This window comes from Triticum dicoccoides, chromosome 5A (assembly GCF_002162155.2).
Source record: "Triticum dicoccoides isolate Atlit2015 ecotype Zavitan chromosome 5A, WEW_v2.0, whole genome shotgun sequence".
Taxonomy (NCBI): domain Eukaryota; kingdom Viridiplantae; phylum Streptophyta; class Magnoliopsida; order Poales; family Poaceae; genus Triticum; species Triticum dicoccoides.
This window is the reverse complement of record NC_041388.1, coordinates 191,203,905-191,224,054: the sequence shown is the minus strand read 5'-3', so window position 1 is coordinate 191,224,054 and position 20,150 is coordinate 191,203,905. Positions and strand designations below refer to the sequence as shown.

The 20,150-nt window shown below is 45.1% G+C and overlaps 1 protein-coding gene across 1 annotated transcript in view; it reads right to left on the bottom strand.

Moving 5' to 3' along the window:
• Nucleotides 1-18,049: 18,049 nt before the first annotated feature.
• Nucleotides 18,050-20,150, bottom strand: part of LOC119300690 (GDP-L-galactose phosphorylase 2-like) — a 4,255-nt gene continuing 2,154 nt past the window's right edge. The window contains exons 3-6 of the mRNA XM_037577588.1: nt 19,748-20,053; nt 19,472-19,657; nt 18,794-19,054; nt 18,050-18,683 (exon numbers count right to left, since the gene is read on the bottom strand). Coding sequence (XP_037433485.1) covers nt 18,363-18,683; nt 18,794-19,054; nt 19,472-19,657; nt 19,748-20,053 — 1,074 coding nt within the window. The 3' untranslated portion in view covers nt 18,050-18,362. The remainder of the gene's footprint in view (nt 18,684-18,793; nt 19,055-19,471; nt 19,658-19,747; nt 20,054-20,150) is intronic.

Genomic DNA, 20,150 nt, shown 5'->3' with positions numbered 1-20,150 from the left:
ATCCAGTGCTGGCAATTTTATTTTATATAATACTTGTATTGATTATTTGTAGATGGAAGTTGTCTTGAAATGTTAGTTTTGGTGTCTCACAACAACAACCGGGTAGTCCAGTTGGGGAGCGAGAGATGCAGATTGCATTCCTTGCAATAATGAACCAATCGATTTATAATTGCTGAAATGGTAGTTGAATTGGTAGTAAAATGATAATATTAAAATATATGAAAGAGAGTATAGACGATCTGCAAAATTGATTGTGTATATGAAGGAGCCTTTTTAGCGGAAATCCAATTCGGCAAATTCGTTGTGTATATGAAGGAACCTTTTTATCGGATAAAACCAGTTTGTCTATATCTCCACCTAATAATAAAGTATGCATCATTTTTGGTTCGTGAGTTGTGCCCTTTTGCAAAAAAAAAACCCTTGCAGTTTATTAAAATCAACCCGTAGTCCATCTTTAAGTCGGGACGAATCGTTTTTCTATTTTACATAAAACTCTAAGACATTATACTAGTCAACCCGCAGTCCAACATTAAGTCATACCAAACCGTTTTATGAAGTTTTATATAAAAGCCCCTAACATTTGTGTTAATCAACCCGCAATACATCTAGAATAAATATATTTTTTCAAAGTAATCATATATTTTAAACCCTAACTCCAATTTTAACATGTTATAAATGAAATTTGATTAGAAAAATGTGTACAATCTGAATATAATGTTATATTTATCTATTTACTATAAAAAATGTTATTTATGGTGCAACCTAAATCAATGGTGCATAATCCGTCATTCCTTCATACCAGCGTCGATTCGTATTGCAAATAAACATGCCGCATGGGTTGCTCTATGTTGCCTGGCAAGGAGCAAGTGAGGGAAATTGTTACAATGATGAATAAATTACAATCCGTAGGCATGTTGTACTTCCACCAGTTCTCTCTTTATACATGTCCCACGATCGAAGACCCTATGTATGTATTTTTTTAGCGAAATCCGTATACGTATTTACCAATGGACTACACTATACTTTTTTATAGTGGATGCACAAATAATTTTTATAGCATATGCATATACTTATAAAATTCATGAACATCAAAAGTACATGAAGATTTATTTTGAAAATACCCAAACAATTCTTGTGATAGTCATGAACGTTAATATTGGAACCGATCCATAGGATCTTAATTTGTGTTTTATCCGCTGCATGTGATGGTGACACATATATACTTTACTAAATAGATTTAATTTATAGACGCGACCTCCGTAGTGTCGAACAACACTGACCAGTAGCTATCTGAGTCTGGTCATAGGTGCATGCCATCAATATTACAAGTCGGAACCAAAATTGAATCAAAATGAAAACAGTGGCTCTAAAAAAATATTTATTCTCCCGTTGCAACGCACGGGCATGTTTGCTAGTCATTAATAAAGTATTGAGTGCTTCTGCCTATCCGTCTGTCATAGTACATTTTACCAAAAAACTGGTGTTTTTTTAAATAACCCGCAGTTCAATACTAAGTGTCGTCTTCTTTTTCTCTTTGTTGGGCTTCGGCCCAACACACGTAGCCGCTGTCGCACGCACATGGACGCTGGTTAGTATTCCATATTTAGCTGTCGTAGGCCCAGTTCGCTCTATTTTTAGCCCGTTTAAGTCTCGGGCCTATTTACAAAGAATGTTAAACATGATTGTACTATAACTTTGTAACCATAACTTGAATTAAAATTATTTATATATGTAGTTTGACCAGAAAAATGTGTAGTCTCTAGTCGTGCTATTAGTTCTTCCTGTTAACTAATATAAAATTCTATTTACGGCATAATCTTAATTAACCTAATTAATTGCTATGGAGTATTTTAAGAAATGCTATATATATGATAAATGTTTTCTACCCAATTTAAATTGGATAGATATGTGAAATGAAGTATGTTACGAAGGCCTTCATTGCATCTTTTTCTACAGACTAAGGAGTAGCGAATACGTATATATGTTTTAACCCATTTAAATTGGCTAGATATGTTAAATGATGTTCGGAAGGTGTCGTGGAATTGTCACGGTAGATGTTCTTAGTGTCAGGACTTAGTCGCGAGGCAAACGCATCTATGCGGTAGCTTGAAGGGGTTGATCAGAATCGAGAGACGCAACACGCAAGACGAAGATTTAGACAGCTTCGGGCCCCGGGAAACATCATCCAGTAATAACCCTACATGCTGTTTGTGGCTAGATCTCATTATGCTCATGAGAGAGTCGCCGGTAAGCCGACTCTTTGTGTCTAGCCCTAGAGATTATCTTATGTCCCTCTTTGGGGAGCCCTGCCCCTCCTTATATATGTTTAAGGGGCGGGTTACATGTGAAGTCCTAGTAGGACTAGGACTAGTCTATCCTTTCTCACAAGTTGAATACAAGTCCGGGTCTTGCTTCCTCGTAAAGGAAATATTCGTCATCCCTTTCCTCTTAAGCCGGCCCACCAGAGTATAAGCTGGCCCGCTGGGCCTTGGGCTTTGTCTTCCGTCTGATCCGCCTGCCGGGTCTCCAGTGAGTCACAATGTCCCGGCGGGTTACATGTAAACCGCCATGTCCGGGTGGATCGCCAGTGAGTCGCCAAGCTCCAACCAGGTCTCTGGTGAGTCACCAAGCCCGGCCGGATCATAATTCTGGCCGGGTCATACCGCGGGGTATATCCCCGACATTTGCCCCCAGTTTAATTTGGATTTATCCATGTTAAACTGATCCTGTAAAATAAACACAAGAACAAACTTGATAGGTTGTGCTCTGGGTTAAATATTTTCCTGAACCGACACCTGATCATCTTTAAGTCCTTGTCATTTCCTCCTGGATGCATACTCAAAGATCTTATAGCAAATCTCTTTTAACAGATATGTCCAAACCTTGCAAATGCAAAAATCCAGATAGTTCTTTTGAGAAATCTGGGTTAATAGGCCAGCTTCAGAGTCAATTTGCGGACATTGGTATCTTATAGAGAAATATTGTAATAAATAATCCACTTGAATCTGCTTCCAAAGCGCCGGCTTACAAAATATTGGTCTTGAAAAACTCATCTGACTTTCAGCCGGCTTGTAGAACTTGCCGGTTTATCATTGCCAAAGTATCCGGTTTGTAAATATTGATAGCACCGGGTCATAATTGTTGCCGACGTCGGGTCATAGTTTTTGGTGACGCCGGGTCAATCTGGTTTATTCAAAACTGAGAATTTGAAGATTTTTCTCCCTTATATCCATATTACCTGTAGCCCCCAAGTCTTGAGCAGAAACAAAGTGATGACTTAAGACTTGCTTCAATATAAATACCGCCACTTTGAAGAAATCCATGTTGTTCATCTTAGTCACTAGTAAAGACTGAATACTCCATATATGTAGCCCTCAAGTGTCGGGTTGTCATGCTTGCAGCAACCTGGGACTTGTAATTGCCTTATACTCATAAAAACTTCAACCAGTGTAACCCCCAAGGGTCGGGTCATTATGCAATAATGAGCATGGACTTTATAAATATGATCATATAGACTTGAACAACAACGTGTAGCCCCCAAGGGCCGGCTCAGCAAGATAACATTGAGCTGGGACTTTATATATACTTCTTTTGAAAAGAACATCATATGATGTAACCCCCATCATGAGGCTTGAACCCACGTCCACAAGGTTAAGAGCTTTGTGCTTTACCAACTAAGCAGTGGACCCTTCAATATAATGGAATAAAACTTGTGTACCTTGAATTGTTGACAAGAGCAATTGGTAGCCCCCAAGGGCCGACTCATTATGATGTGATGAGTCGGGTCTTCAATAAGGTGAGCAAAAAATGACTTTGCATTAGCCCCCAAGTGTCATGGTGCATGCTTGCAGTGACATGAGACTTGCATATTTGATATAATCTCAACTTTGAATAATGTAGCCCCCAAGTGCCGGGTTGTAAGCCTGGAGCTACTCGGGACTATTCCTTGTTGGGGAACGAAGCAGAAAACAAAAATTTTCCTACGGTTTCACCAAGATCCATCTATGAGTTCATCTAGCAACGAGTGATTGGATGCATCTACATACCTTTGTAGATCGCGAGCGGAAGCGTTCAAAGAACGGGGATGATGTAGTCGAACACGACGTGATCCAAATCACCGGGGATCCTAGCACCGAACGGACGGCACCTCCGCGTTCAACACACGTACGGTCAGCGTAACGTCTCCTTCTTCTTGATCCAGCAAGGGGAGAGGAGAGGTTGAGGAAGATGGCTCCAGCAGCAGCAAGACGGCGTGGTGGTGATGGAGCTGCAGTACTCCGGCAGGGCTTCGCTAAGCACTATGGAGGAGGAGGAGGTGTTGGAGAGGGAGAAGGAGGCAACCAAAGGCATAGCTCAAAAGCCCTCCTTCCCCAATATATATAGGAGGGCCAAGGGGGGCGCCGGCCTTAGGAGATCCAATCTCCTAGGGGGGCGGCGGCCAAGGGAGGTTTCCCTCCCCCCCAAGGCACCTAGGGGTGCCTTCCACTAGTGGGACTCCTCCCCTTTGGAAACCCTAGGCGCATGGGCCTATTGGGGCTGGTGCCCTTGGCCCATGTAGGCCAAGGCGCACCCCCTACAGCCCATGTGCCCCCCCCCGGGGCAGGTGGCCCCACCCGGTGGGCCCCCGGGACCCTTCCGGTGGTCCCGGTACAATACCGATAACCCCGAAACTTGTCCCGATGGCCGAAATGGCACTTCCTATATATAATTCTTTACCTCCGGACCATTCCGGAACTCCTTGTGACGTCCGGGATCTCATCCGGGACTCCGAACGACATTCGGGTTACTGCATATACATATCCCTACAACCCTAGCATCACCGAACCTTAAGTGTGTAGACCCTACGGGTTCGGGAGATATGTAGACATGACCGAGACGACTCTCCGGTCAATAACCAACAGCGGGATCTGGATACCCATGTTGGCTCCCACATACTCCACGATGATCTCATTGGATGAACCACGATGTCGAGGATTCAGGCAACCCCGTATGCAATTCCCTTTGTCAATCGGTATACTTGCCCGAGATTCGATCGTCGGTATCCCAATACCTCGTTCAATCTCGTTACCGGCAAGTCACTTTACTCGTACCGTAATGCATGATCGCTTGACCAGACACTTGGTCACTTTGAGCTCATTATGATGACGCATTACCGAGTGGGCTCAGTGATACCTCTCCGTCATACGGAGTGACAAATCCCAGTCTCGATCCGTGTCAACCCAACAGACACTTTCGGAGATACCTGTAGTGCACCTTTATAGTCACCCAGTTACGTTGTGACATTTGGTACACCCAAAGCACTCCTACGGTATCCGGGAGTTACACGATCTCATGGTCAAAGGAAAAGATACTTGACATTGGAAAAGCTCTAGCAAACGAACTACACGGTCTTGCGCTATGCTTAGGATTGGGTCTTGTCCATCACATCATTCTCCTAATGATGTGATCCCGTTATCAATGACATCCAATGTCCATAGCCAGGAAACCATGACTATCTGTTGATCAACGAGCTAGTCAACTAGAGGCTTACTAGGGACATATTATGGTCTATGTATTCACACGTGTATTACGATTTATGGATAATACAGTTATAGCATGAATAAAGACAATTATCATGAACAAAGAAATATAATAATAATACTTTTATTATTGCCTCTAGGGCATATTTCCAACAGTCTCCCACTTGCACTAGAGTCAATAATCTAGTTACATTGTTATGAATCGAACACCCATGGAATTCTGGTGTTGATCATGTTTTGCCCTAGGGAGAGGTTTAGTCAAGGATCTGCTACATTCAGGTTCGTATGTACTTTACAAATCTCTATGTCTCCATCTTGAACATTTTCACGAACGGAGTTGAAGCGACGCTTGATGTGCCTTGTCTTCTTGTGAAACCTGGGCTCCTTGGCAAGTGCAATAGCTCCAGTGTTGTCACAGAAGAGTTTGATTGGCCCCGACGCATTGGGTATGACTCCTAGGTCGGTGATGAACTCCTTCACCCATATTGCTTCATGTGCTGCCTCCGAGGCTGCCATGTACTCCGCTTCACATGTAGATCCCGCCACGACGCTCTGCTTGCAGCTGCACCAGCTCACTGCTCCACCATTCAACATATACACGTATCCGGTTTGTGACTTAGAGTCATCCAGATCTATGTCGAAGCTAGCGTCGACGTAACCCTTTACGACGAGCTCTTCGTCACCTCCATAAACGAGAAACATGTCCTTTGTCCTTTTCAGGTACTTCAGGATATTCTTGACCGCTGTCCAGTGTTCCTTGCCGGGATTACTTTGGTACCTTCCTACCAAACTTACGGCAAGGTTTACATCAGGTCTGGTACACAGCATGGCATACATAATAGATCCTATGGCTGAAGCATAGGGGATGACACTCATCTCTTCTTTATCTTTTGTCGTGGTCGGACATTGAGCTGAGCTCAATTTTATACCTTGCAAAACAGGCAAGAACCTTTTCTTGGACTGATCCATTTTGAACTTCTTCAAAATCTTATCAAGGTATGTGCTTTGTGAAAGACCTATGAGGCGTCTCGATCTATCCCTATAGATCTTGATGCCTAATATATAAGCAGCTTCTCCAAGGTCCTTCATTGAAAAACTCATATTCAAGTAGGCCTTAATGCTGTCCAAAAGTTCTATATCATTTCCCATCAAAAGTATGTCATCTACATATAATATGAGAAATGCTACGGAGCTCCCACTCACTTTCTTGTAAACGCAGGCTTCTCCATAAGTCTGCATAAACCCAAACGCTTTGATCATCTCATCAAAGCGAATGTTCCAACTCCGAGATGCTTGCACCAGCCCATAAATCGAGCGTTGGAGCTTGCACACCTTGTCAGCATTCTTAGGATCGACAAAACCTTCCGGCTGCATCATATACAATTCTTCCTTAAGGAAACCATTAAGGAATGCCGTTTTGACGTCCATCTGCCATATTTCATAATCATAAAATGCGGCAATTGCTAACATGATTCGGACGGACTTTAGCTTCGCTACCGGTGAGAAAGTCTCATCGTAGTCAACCCCTTGAACTTGTCGATAACCCTTAGCGACAAGCCGAGCTTTATAGATGTTCACATTACCATCCGCGTCTGTCTTCTTCTTAAAGATCCATTTATTTTCTATGGCTCGCCGTTCAACGGGCAAGTCAGTCAAAGTCCATACTTCGTTTTCATACATGGATCCTATCTCGGATTTCATGGCTTCTAGCCATTTGTCGGAATCCGGGCCCGCCATCGCTTCTTCATAGTTCGAAGGTTCACCGTTGTCTAACAACATGATTTCCAAGACAGGGTTGCCGTACCACTCTGGTGCGGAACGTGTCCTTGTGGACCTTCGAATTTCAGCAGGAGCTTGATCAGAAGTATCTTGATCATCATCATTAACTTCCTCTCTAGTCGGTGCAGGCACCTCAGGAACATTTTCTTGAGTTGTGCCCTTTTCCGGTTCAAGAGGTAATACTTCATCAAGTTCTACTTTCCTCCCACTTACTTCTTTCGAGAGAAACTCTTTCTCCAGAAAGAGTCCGTTCTTGGCAACAAAGATCTTGCCTTCGGATCTTAGGTAGAAGGTACACCCAATGGTTTCCTTAGGGTATCCTATGAAGATGCATTTTTCCGACTTGGGTTCGAGCTTCTCAGGTTGAAGTTTCTTGACATAAGCATCGCATCCCCAAACTTTTAGAAACGACAGCTTAGGTTTCTTCCCAAACCATAATTCATACGGTGTCGTCTCAACGGATTTAGACGGAGCCCTATTTAAAGTGAATGTAGCTGTCTCTAGAGCGTATCCCTAAAATGATAGCGGTAAATCAGTAAGAGACATCATAGACCGCACCATATCCAATAGAGTGCGATTACGACGTTCGGACAGACCGGTACGCTGAGGTGTTCCAGGCGGTGTGAGTTGTGAAACGATTCCACATTTCCTTAAGTGTGTACCAAATTCGTGACTTAAATATTCTCCCCCACGATCTGATCGTAGGAACTTTATCTTTCGGTCACGTTGATTCTCTACCTCATTCTGAAATTCCTTGAACTTTTCAAAAGTCTCAGACTTGTGTTTCATTAAGTAGACATACCCATATCTACTCAAGTCATCAGTGAGGGTGAGAACATAACGATAGCCACCGCGAGCCTCAACGCTCATTGGACCGCACACATCAGTATGTATGATTTCCAACAAGTTGGTCGCTCGCTCCATTGTTCCGGAGAATGGAGTCTTGGTCATATTTCCCATGAGGCATGGCTCGCATGTGTCAAACGATTCATAATCTAGAGACTCTAAAAGTCCATCAGCATGGAGTTTCTTCATGCGCTTGACACCAATGTGACCAAGGCGGCAGTGCCACAAGTATGTGGGACTATTGTTATCAACTTTACATCTTTTGGTATTCACACTATGAATATGTGTAATATTACGTTCGAGATTCGTTAAGAATAAACCATTGACCATCGGAGCATGACCATAAAACATATCTCTCATATAAATAGAACAACCATTATTCTCGGATTTAAATGAGTAGCCATCTCGTATTAAACGAGATCCTGATACAATGTTCATGCTCAAACTTGGCACTAAATAACAATTATTGAGGTTTATAACTAATCCCGTAGGTAAATGTAGAGGTAGCGTGCTGACGGCGATCACATCGACCTTGGAACCATTCCCGACACGCATCGTCACCTCGTCCTTCGCCAGTCTCCGTTTATTCCGTAGCTCCTGCTGTGAGTTACAAATATGAGCAACGGCACCGGTATCAAATACCCAAGAGTTACTACGAGTACTGGTAAGGTACACATCAATTACATGTATATCAAATATACCTTTGGTGTTGCCGGCCTTCTTGTCCGCTAAGTATTTGGGGCAGTTCCGTTTCCAGTGACCCTTCCCTTTGCAATAAAAGCACTCCGTCTCAGGCTTGGGTCCATTCTTTGACTTCTTCCCGGCAGCTTGCTTGCCGGGCGCGGCAACTTCCTTGCCGTCCTTCTTGAAGTTCTTTTTACCCTTGCCCTTCTTGAACTTAGTGGTTTTATTCACCATCAACACTTGATGTTCCTTCTTGACTTCTACCTCTGCTGATTTCAGCATAGCAAATACTTCAGGAATGGTCTTTTCCATCCCCTGCATATTGAAGTTCATCACAAAGCTCTTGTAGCTTGGTGGAAGCGACTGGAGGATTCTGTCAATGAACGCATCATCCGGGAGATTAACTCCCAGCTGAGTCAAGCGGTTATGTAACCCAGACATAGTGAGTATGTGCTCACTGACAGAACTATTTTCCTCCATCTTACAGCTGAAGAATTTGTCGGAGACTTCATATCTCTCGATCCGGGCATGAGCTTGAAAAACCATTTTCAGCTCTTCGAACATCTCATATGCTCCATGTCTCTCAAAACGCTTTTGGAGCCCCGGCTCTAGGCTGTAAAGCATGCCGCACTGAACGAGGGAGTAGTCATCAGCACGTGTCTACCAAGCGTTCATAACGTCTTGGTTCTGTGGGACGGGTGGATCACCTAGCGGTGCTTGTAGGACATAATCTTTCTTGGCAGCTATGAGGATGATCCTCAGGTTCCGGACCCAGTCCGTGTAGTTGCTGCCATTGTCTTTCAACTTGGTTTTCTCTAGGAACGCGTTGAAGTTGAGGACTACGTTGGCCATTTGATCTACAAGACATATTGTAAAGTTTTTAGACTAAGTTCATGATAATTAAGTTCATCTAATAAAATTATTAATGAACTCCCACTCAGATTAGACATCCCTCTAGTCATCTAAGTGTTACACGATCCGAGTCGACTAGGCCGTGTCCGATCGTCACGTGAGACGGACTAGTCATCGTCGGTGAACATCTTCATGTTGATCGTATCTTCCATACGACTCGTGTTCGACCTTTCGGTCTCTGTGTTCCGAGGCCATGTCTGTACATGCTAGGCTTGTCAAGTTAACCCTAAGTGTTTTGCATGTGTAAAACTGTCTTACACCCGTTGTATGTGAACGTAAGGATCTATCACACCCGATCATCACGTGGTGCTTCGAAACGAGGAACTTTAGCAACGGTGCACAGTTAGGGGAGAACACTTCTTGAAATTGTTGTAAGGGATCATCTTATTTACTACCGTCGTTCTAAGTAAACAAGATGCAAAACATGATAAACATCACATGCAATCAAATAATAAACATGACATGATATGGCCAATATCACATAGCTCCTTTGATCTCCATCTTGGGGCTCCATGATCATCTTGTCACCGGCTTGACACCATGATCTCCATCATCATGATCTCCATCATCGTGTCTCCATGAAGTTGCTCGCCAACTATTACTTCTACTACTATGGCTAACGCGTTTAGCAATAAAGTAAAGTAATTCACATGGCGTTTCTCAATGACACGCAGGTCATACAAAAAATAAAGACAACTCCTATGGCTCCTGCCGATTGTCATACTCATCAACATGCAAGTCGTGATTCCTATTACAATAGCATGAACAACTCATACATCACATATAGATCATTCATCATTCATCACAACTTTGGCCATATCATATCACAAAGCACTTGCTGCAAAAACAAGTTAGACGTCTTTTAATTGTTGTTGCAAGTTTTACGTGGCTGAATTAGGGTTCTAGCAAGAACGTTTTCTTACCTACGTGAAAGCCACAACGTGATTTGTCAACTTCTATTTACCCTTCATAAGGACCCTTTTCATCGAATCCGCTCCAACTAAAGTAGGAGAGACAGACACCCGCCAGCCACCTTATGCAACTAGTGCATGTTAGTCGGTGGAACCGGTCTCACGTAAGCATACGTGTAAGGTTGGTCCGGGCCGCTTCATCCCACAATACCGTTGAAGCAAGATAAGACTAGTAGCGGCAAGAAAGTTGACAACATCTACGCCCACAACAAATTGTGTTCTACTCGTGCAAGAAGAACTACGCATGGACCTAGCTCTGATACCACTGTTGGGGAACGTAGCAGAAAACAAAAATTTTCCTACGGTTTCACCAAGATCCATCTATGAGTTCATCTAGCAATGAGTGATTGGATGCATCTACATACCTTTGTAGATCGCGAGCGGAAGCGTTCAAAGAACGGGGATGATGTAGTCGAACACGACGTGATCCAAATCACCGGAGATCCTAGCACCGAACGGACGGCACCTCCGCGTTCAACACACGTACGGTTAGCGTAACGTCTCCTTCTTCTTGATCCAGCAAGGGGAGAGGAGAGGTTGAGGAAGATGGCTCTAGCAGCAGCACGACGGCGTGGTGGTGATGGAGCTGCAGTACTCCGGCAGGGCTTCGCTAAGCACTATGGAGGAGGAGGAGGTGTTGGAGAGGGAGAAGGAGGCAACCAAAGGCATAGCTCAAAAGCCCTCCTTCCCCAATATATATAGGAGGGCCAGGGGGGGCGCCGTCCCTAGGAGATCCAATCTCCTAGGGGGGGCGGCGGCCAAGGGAGGTTTCCCTCCCCCCCCCCAAGGCACCTAGGGGTGCCTTCCACTAGTGGGACTCCTCCCCTTTGGAAACCCTAGGCGCATGGGCCTATTGGGGCTGGTGCCCTTGGCCCATGTAGGCCAAGGCGCACCCCCTACAGCCCATGTGGCCCCCCCGAGGCAGGTGGCCCCACCTGGTGGGCCCCCGGGACCCTTCCGGTGGTCCCGGTACAATACCGATAACCCCGAAACTTGTCCCGATGGCCGAAATGGCACTTCCTATATATAATTCTTTACCTCCGGACCATTTCGGAACTCCTCGTGACGTCCGGGATCTCATCCTGGACTCCGAACAACATTCGGGTTACTGCATATACATATCCCTACAACCCTAGCGTCACCGAACCTTAAGTGTGTAGACCCTGCGGGTTCGGGAGATATGTAGACATGACCGAGACGACTCTCCGGTCAATAACCAACAGCGGGATCTGGATACCCATGTTGGCTCCCACATACTCCATGATGATCTCATTGGATGAACCACGATGTCGAGGATTCAAGCAACCCCGTATGCAATTCCCTTTGTCAATCGGTATGTTACTTGCCCGAGATTCGATCGTCGGTATCCCAATACCTCGTTCAATCTCGTTACCGGCAAGTCACTTTACTCGTACCGTAATGCATGATCCCGTGACCAGACACTTGGTCACTTTGAGCTCATTATGATGATGCATTACCGAGTGGGCCCAGTGATACCTCTCCGTCATACGGAGTGACAAATCCCAGTCTCGATCCGTGTCAACCCAACAGACACTTTCGGAGATACCTGTAGTGCACCTTTATAGTCACCCAGTTACGTTGTGACGTTTGGTACACCCAAAGCACTCCTACGGTATCCGGGAGTTACACGATCTCATGGTCAAAGGAAAAGATACTTGACATTGGAAAAGCTCTAGCAAACGAACTACACGATCTTGCGCTATGCTTAGGATTGGGTCTTGTCCATCACATCATTCTCCTAATGATGTGATCCCGTTATCAATGACATCCAATGTCCATAGCCAGGAAACCTTGATCAACGAGCTAGTCAACTAGAGGCTTACTAGGGACATATTATGGTCTATGTATTCACACGTGTATTACGATTTCCGGATAATACAGTTATAGCATGAATAAAGACAATTATCATGAACAAAGAAATATAATAATAATACTTTTATTATTGCCTCTAGGGCATATTTCCAACATTCCTTTCATTGTAGAATAAATCATATCCATTGATAAAATAATAGCCATTGCGCCAAAGCTACTTTGAATACCTTATCTGTTGACAAGTAAATCTGGAGTTTTAAATACCCGGCGGCTCTTGGCCGATGGCGATTTAATACGCCTCCATTGTAAGCCGGAATTTTTATAACCCGGCTATTTATAGCCTTTGAGAAAATCCAGCACGGATGATCATTCTGAAGCATCAATTTTAATGATGAGCTTGGACTTAAGCATTTATATAATTCATAGTTCTGCAAATCCTGCACAAAGTTTAAACAACATACGCCCTGGTGACTTAATGTCAAAAGCCAGGGCAGGTAACCACCCAAATGTAGTCTTATCCTGTGATATTGAATTTGCACTAAAGGTCTATGTGACCTACACAGTAAGGGTGGTAACCCAATCTTTGATACGCGCATGATTCCAATGGCGTAATTCAAAATATACCGGCGGCTTAAGGTCCATAGCCAGGGCTGGTTTAAACATAATCATGTATAAACAATATCATACTTGTGATATTGAATCGTACTGTCGGCTTATGATACCTGTGCAGTAAGGGTGATAACCCAAAACTTAGAAGTTAAACCTTCTAGTATTAACATTGTCATATGCTGGCGACTTGTTCGTCGAAAGCCAGGGCGGGTTAATAGAAACCACATATATATGTTTCAGATATGAGCAAAAAGTCTCAAAATCCAAAAGATTGTGTGCAAAAACTTAAACCAAATAAAAATTGAGGTTTCTGATTCGAATACGATCAGTAAACCATTCCAAAGGGGTTAAGCTAGGATTCGAATACGATCATGTAGCCCCCGGTGGCTTTGGCGTTGCGCCGATCAAGAGGGTACCGACAGCTATATTCTCTTTGGTTCGAATACAACCTATGTTTGAACAGGAAGCCCCCAAATGACCCTGAGAGGTTTTTAACGACCCTGATTCGAATATGATCCAAGTCGGACCCAAAAGGGGTTAAGCTATGATTCGGATACGATCAAGAAGCCCCCTAGTGAGTTTGGCTTTGCGCCAATGAAAAGGGTTACGACGGCTATGTTCTCTTTGGTTCGAATACGACCTATGTTTGAACAGGAAGCCCCCAAGTGACCATAATAAAGTAAGCCGTAAGGCAGGATATCCATGTTTGAACCGCACATCATGGCAGCAAGTTCTCTTTGGCAACCTTTTATTTTTCTAAGAACTCGAAATTTGCGAGAGATTAATTCTTTTTGAACCGGAACTTTGAACCGGATTTGAAAGCTTTCAAAACTTTGTGGGAGATAGATTGTCCTTGAGCCGGATGTTTGAACCGGATTTGAGAGCTTAAGCTTTGTAAAAGACAAATTTACCTTGAGCCGGATGTTTGAACCGGATTTGAGAGCTTCAAAGCCTTGCAGGAGAGAGATGTCTCTTGAACCGGATTTTAAACCGGAATCTTTATTTTGAACCGACAATTTTTTGACAGTCTTTAAATTTTCATCAATATGGTGGTGTCCTCCGGAACCGGGTTATCATTCTCTCCAATGACCCGGAGTTCTCGAGCCATGTCATTGTAGCCCCCGAGTCTCAAGACGACTCGAGGAGTTGGCTTGAGATTCTCCATATTAAGTGTGATATAAACCGGCATGGGTTATCCAATAGCTCAGTGATATAATAATCCCTTTTTGCAGTAGCAATTTGTCCTGCTGAGTTGATGATCACCACGGTGAAGTTGAAATCAATCATGGGCGAGTCGGTCATGCGAGCAGACAGATGAATCGCCCGAGGCGTTGTAAGCCGGTGTGGGCGAACAAGATGTCCTCCGTGTTGTAAGCCGGTGTGGGCGAACAAGATGTCCTCCGTGTTGTAAGCCGGTGCGGACGGGCGAGCCAGCCATGGTGTTGTAAGCCGGTGTAGGAGTCCATTAAGTAAGGACGACCACGTGTGCCGAATGATGTTGACACGCCTCCATCTCCGTGGTATAATGCCACCTTGTGACGAATAATTCTCCTGTATATAAAACACAGCAGGGTAAAGTAGTTTCGTTCGAATGAATTAATACGTGCTTAAAAATAAATAGGATAAATAGCACCTGGTATTTTTAGACGGTAAATAATTTCCATGTGATGCATTATCCATCAGAACGTCTGTGAGCGTAGAACAATGAAGTTGGTACTGTATGGGAGTCTGACTTGGCACATTGTTCTTCGATGGGTAAAGCGGCCAGCACAACTTATCCATCATGCATGCAGCAATTAGTACTATAAATAGCACAAATTGATGGCCACGTGTGTGGCATTTTTTACTTGGTCCTTGCGTGAAGTAATAGCCAGTGCTCGGCGGAGTTTACAGAGAAAACGTTTGACCATGGCTGTTGCCCTTTGACTCCGCTTGCAGTCTTGATCTTTGAGACAAAATATGATGAAAACCGGCTTCATTGAATTTAATTAAGCTCTGCTGCTAGGGTGCTCTGGAAGCGGCGACTTGGCTACTGTCGAATACTGAATCCTGCTGCACATTCCTTCGGTTAGCTAGGCGTTCATTCCTTTTTCAGTTTCGTCAGAATAAGCTTGCGGCATTGAGAGCCCGTTCTCGTGCACGCCCGTAGTTGCAATGGAGTTTGTTTTGACATGCAATAGATAGCTTGCTGCTGCATCCGCTCCCGTGGGATAGCGCGAGATCATAGTGGACATCACGGCTCCAGAGGTAACGTGGGAGTGGAGCGATGAGGCGGCAGCAGCTCCGCGTGGCGCGACAAGGCGGCGACGGACGGCGTCCTCGAACAGCGGTGACTCGACGCGGGGGGGCGCAAAGGTATGGGGCGGCTCTCCAATGGCAGCTCAATAGTGGAACGAGCCGGCTCCAGGCCGCGAAAAAACAATAGCAGCCACGCGGTGCGGGGCGGAACCGCTGTCGCTGGCCGAACAGAGCGCAGAGACCGCAGAAACTCGGGGAGGCCGCGGACGACTCACGGCTCGACGTCATAGTAGAGGATCGGCAAGAGCGGCGGCCTACAGCCGAGGTGACTCCCGGAGGGACGAGCCGGCAAGGGCCTTCGGACAGCGGCGACTGACGCAGCAGAGGCGGAGCAGAGCGGGTACGGCCGTCGCGAGGTCAAAAACGGCTCGGTGGCGTTGTGTGCGCGTGACTCAATCCTCCTTCGAGTCATCATTGGTTTGACTTTTCCTTCCATGACTTCTGAATTGTTCTTCTGGTAGTTTTCTTGCGCGCATACACCAAGTGGAATTGATAAAAGGGAAAGCTGACTTTGGCTTCAGATGACATAGCCGAATATGCACTAGTACTTGAGATCCTTGGACATAATTAAACAATGCTCTTGTCTTGATTGGGACTTGGCCTTTATGTGTTTTGGCGACTCGCTTCCGTCGGACTCGGCGAACCAATGTTCACCGAGACGGCGATTCGCAAGATTTGACACGCCGGTGAAACACGGCAAAAAAAGTCAATGGCACACAGACGCAACTCTACTTTTTCTCAAACTTTTAATCTCACAAATCTTTAAATATGGACTGACGAACTTGACATTGATGCAAATCCTTTCAAACCAACTTTTCTTCATCCGAAAAATCGCGAGCCCCTCGATCCCTATGAGAAATCCCTCCAAGAACTCAACACCACCGTGCACTAGCCCCACGATGGACGCCAACTGTCGTGGATTTGTCACGGCAGATGTCCCTAATGTCAGGACTTAGTCGCGAGGCCAACGCATCTATGCGGTAGCTTGAAGGGGTTGATCAGAATCGAGAGACGCAACACGCAAGACGAAGATTTAGACAGCTTCGGGCCCCGGAAAACATCATTCGATAATAACCCTACATGCTGTTTGTGACTAGATCTCATTATGCTCATGAGAGAGTCGCCGGTAAGCCGGCTCTTTGTGTCTAACCCTAGAGATTATCTTCTGTCCCTCTTTGAGGAGCCCTGCCCCTCCTTATATACATTTAAGGGGCGGGTTACATGTGGAGTCCTAGTAGGACTAGGACTAGTATATCCTTTCTCACAAGTTGAATACAAGTCCGGGTCTTGCTTCCTCGTAAAGGAAATATTCGCCATCCCTTTCCTCTTAAGCCGACCCACCATAGTATAAGCCGGCCCGCTGGGCCTTGGGTTTTGTCGTCCGTCTGATCCGCCCGCCGGGTCTCCAGTGAGTCACAATGTCCCGGCGGGTTACATGTAAGCCGCCATGTCCGGGCGGATCGCCAGTGAGTCGTCAAGCTCCAGCCAGGTCTCTGGTGAGTCACCAAGCCCGGCTGGATCATAATTCCGGCCGGATCATACTGCGGGGTATATCCCCGACAGAAGGCCTGCATTGCACCTTTTTCTGTAGACTAAGGGCAAAAAATATTTATGCTTTGTGGGATTGTAACTAATGACCCCCCCTCCTGTCCCAAAGGCCCGAAATAAGATTGTTAGATTTGCATATATGGTCGCTTCGATATACATTTAATGGCTTTGGGAGTAATACCAGATTTCAGGATCGTCGCTAAGAGCGAGAGGCTCTATAATTATTGAATTAATCTGTCCGGAGTCCATCAATCTTGCTCTCAGGTGGCACTGTCTCGATGTTGTCGTGTGGACGAAATCACTATTCTAACCCTTTGAATGAACTTTGTCGCAAAATGAACTCGACGTGAAAGTATTTCACGATCTGACCCTTTTAGCAACGCCATAGCCCGCGGCGTTTATGCTCAAAGAAAAAACGCCGAGATAGCTAGCGTTTCTGATCAAAGAAGAAATGCCGAGGTAGCTAGCGTTGCGGATCAGGTAAGAAACGCCGAAGGCACTGGCGTTTCTGGCCATCATAGAAACGCCAAAAAACCATGGCGTTGCTGCCCTTTTTCATGTGCATGTGGAACCTAGATGAACAACCTAATTAATAAGGCTAATTAATTATGACCAAAGAGGGCAGAAACGCCATGGTCATTGGCGTTTCCATGATGGGCTGCTGAGGCAACGTCAGCGCCTTCGGCGTTTCTTACCTGGTCTGCAACGCTAGCTACCTCCGGCGTTTCTTACCTGGTCTGCAACGCTAGCTACCTCGGCATTTCTTCTTTGGTCAGACACGCTAGCTATCTCAGCGTTTCTATATTGGACAGAAACGCCGCGGACTATGACGTTACTAAAAGGGTCAGATCGTGAAATACTTTGACGTCGAGTTCATTTTGTGACAAAGTTCGTTTAAAGGGTCAGAATAGTGATTTCGTCCTTGTCATGTCGCATTGATATACATTTTGGTGTACATATCAATTACTTCTTTCATTGCAACGCACGGGCATATGTGCTAATGAACATATATACAACCAAATATAGACAAACTGTTGCACCCCTTGAAACGATGATGAAACAGATATGTACTAACAATGTTATGTTCATATTTAAGTCGGTGCCAAGCAACAGAAAGAGTACATGAGCCACAGAAAGAGAGCACATGATGCTCTGCGAAATATTTGCAGAGTACTGCTCTCCAGAGGAGAGAAACAGGGAACACAATAAACAAGAGTCAGTACACCAGGCAGTTCGATCACGTGGATCTTTATTAAGACCAGCAACCACAAGTATTGCGAAGCTAGGCGACCAATGACTGACTGAGATGACGACGATGAAGACCTGCGGCGCTTACTAGGGCATAACCTTTTGAATCATCGTCTCACGGAATTACGAGGCAGCCCTCCCCAACAGCTGAAGGGCCAACCAGCACAGGTGCATAAATGGCCTCATCAGTTTCCTCCTCCGCCTGGGACTGAACCAAACAAGCAGCATCAAAGATGTAGGCCTTCACTTCCTCAAAGCGTGCTTCCGACAGGGAGACCTCGGCGAGGAGTCTCCATGCCGAAGCTTCTGATGCCTCCTCGTAGTCATCCCTACGTTTCAGTACAATGTGGCCACTGATCTCCCAAACAGCAGGGTTCACCTGTGTGTCCAGCAGTTCCTGACTCACTTCGCCCAGAGCCTGCTTCTCAGCATAGCACTGCATTTTGGAAATGGATTGGATTGTTGAGCTAAATTACTAGTAAATTTCATCAACTTATAGTTCAGTAAGAACTGAAAAAATAGGCAACCATGTAATAATGATTTTACTTGGGGAAAGAGGAAGATCTTCCTGCCAGAGTCTGAAATGAGCACATTGCAAGGCACATTGTTGTCCTGCAGCCAAATGCAAGCACTGGAAACCACATTGGCCAGATCATTCAGGGTGTTGCCTTCCTCAAAAACCAGTCCTCTCACGGGGTAGTTCATTAGCTTCGACACCTTCACTCCACTCTTTATCCCGCCCTCAGCAAGGGGAATCCTCTGGGTAGCTGCCTTCTCGACAGGAAAAGGCACTGTCAAGTAGTATGCCTGTGGAGGAAAATAATTGACATAAACATTAATACACAAAGGTAGACATGCTATTGATTTCTCAGCTAAATTGTTCACGCCAAATGCACACATATGGCGAGGCTAATTTCCGTTGTCAAGAAACCACGACTCCAGCTTTGTCGCTTTTCTGAAGCAAGGAACCCACAACTTCAATGAAACTGAGGAAGTCATACATAGCGCCGAAAAGTTGAATATGGATATGATTACTACAAAATCCATAGCCCGAAGGAGAAACAGAGATCCTCAACTGTGCGTGATGGGTGATTTGTGATATATCTAGAGAATACAAGTGAATACAGTCCAATAATACTGTTGCCCGCACACAATAATGGATACTGCTATACAACTAGGAGGTTCTGTGAAAAGTAAACTAAAGTGCAATCTGAAGTACAATACCTGAAAGTGGAGGTGGTTGATAGTTGCAAAGGCACCCAAACTATTGTAACCAAGCCTGAAGTATGGGCTAGCTGCCTCAGCCGCCATGTGCAGTGCTAGCAAGAAGCTCTCTTGGTCAATCCTCTGAGGCACATGGTCCAGGACCCGGGGAATAAGAAGAACATGGCCATATTCAATTGGGCTCACCTTCAAAATGTCAAAAACAGGTATCAGCAATTTAGCACTAAGAGTACACAAGTTGGAAATTAAATAGATTGGCACAGGGCCAGGATGTACATTGATTGCCACAACATTAGGAGCACGATCAGCAACAGTGACTGCGGCACTCCTCAGGAAGTAGCTGTCATCACTCCCACTGTTCTCAAATTGGAAGAGCACCTCCTCCTGGCCAACTTTGGTGAAATTGAACTTGGCAGAGTCAAATGGCTGAAGCACACGATCCACACGGAACTCTGTAGGACGTTTCTTGAGGTGGCGCCCTTCATTTAGTTGAGCAACGAAACCAAGGTTGCCAGGGATCACCTTGGTCTCACATGCAGTGACATCATATCGAAATAAGCCTTGGGTCATCCTGTCCTCCCACTGCAATGTGCGAAGCAAGGTATTAATTTTACAAAAGATTTGGTATAGTCCAAAACTCTAATTGACATACTATGGTTATTCAAGATACACCCCCCCC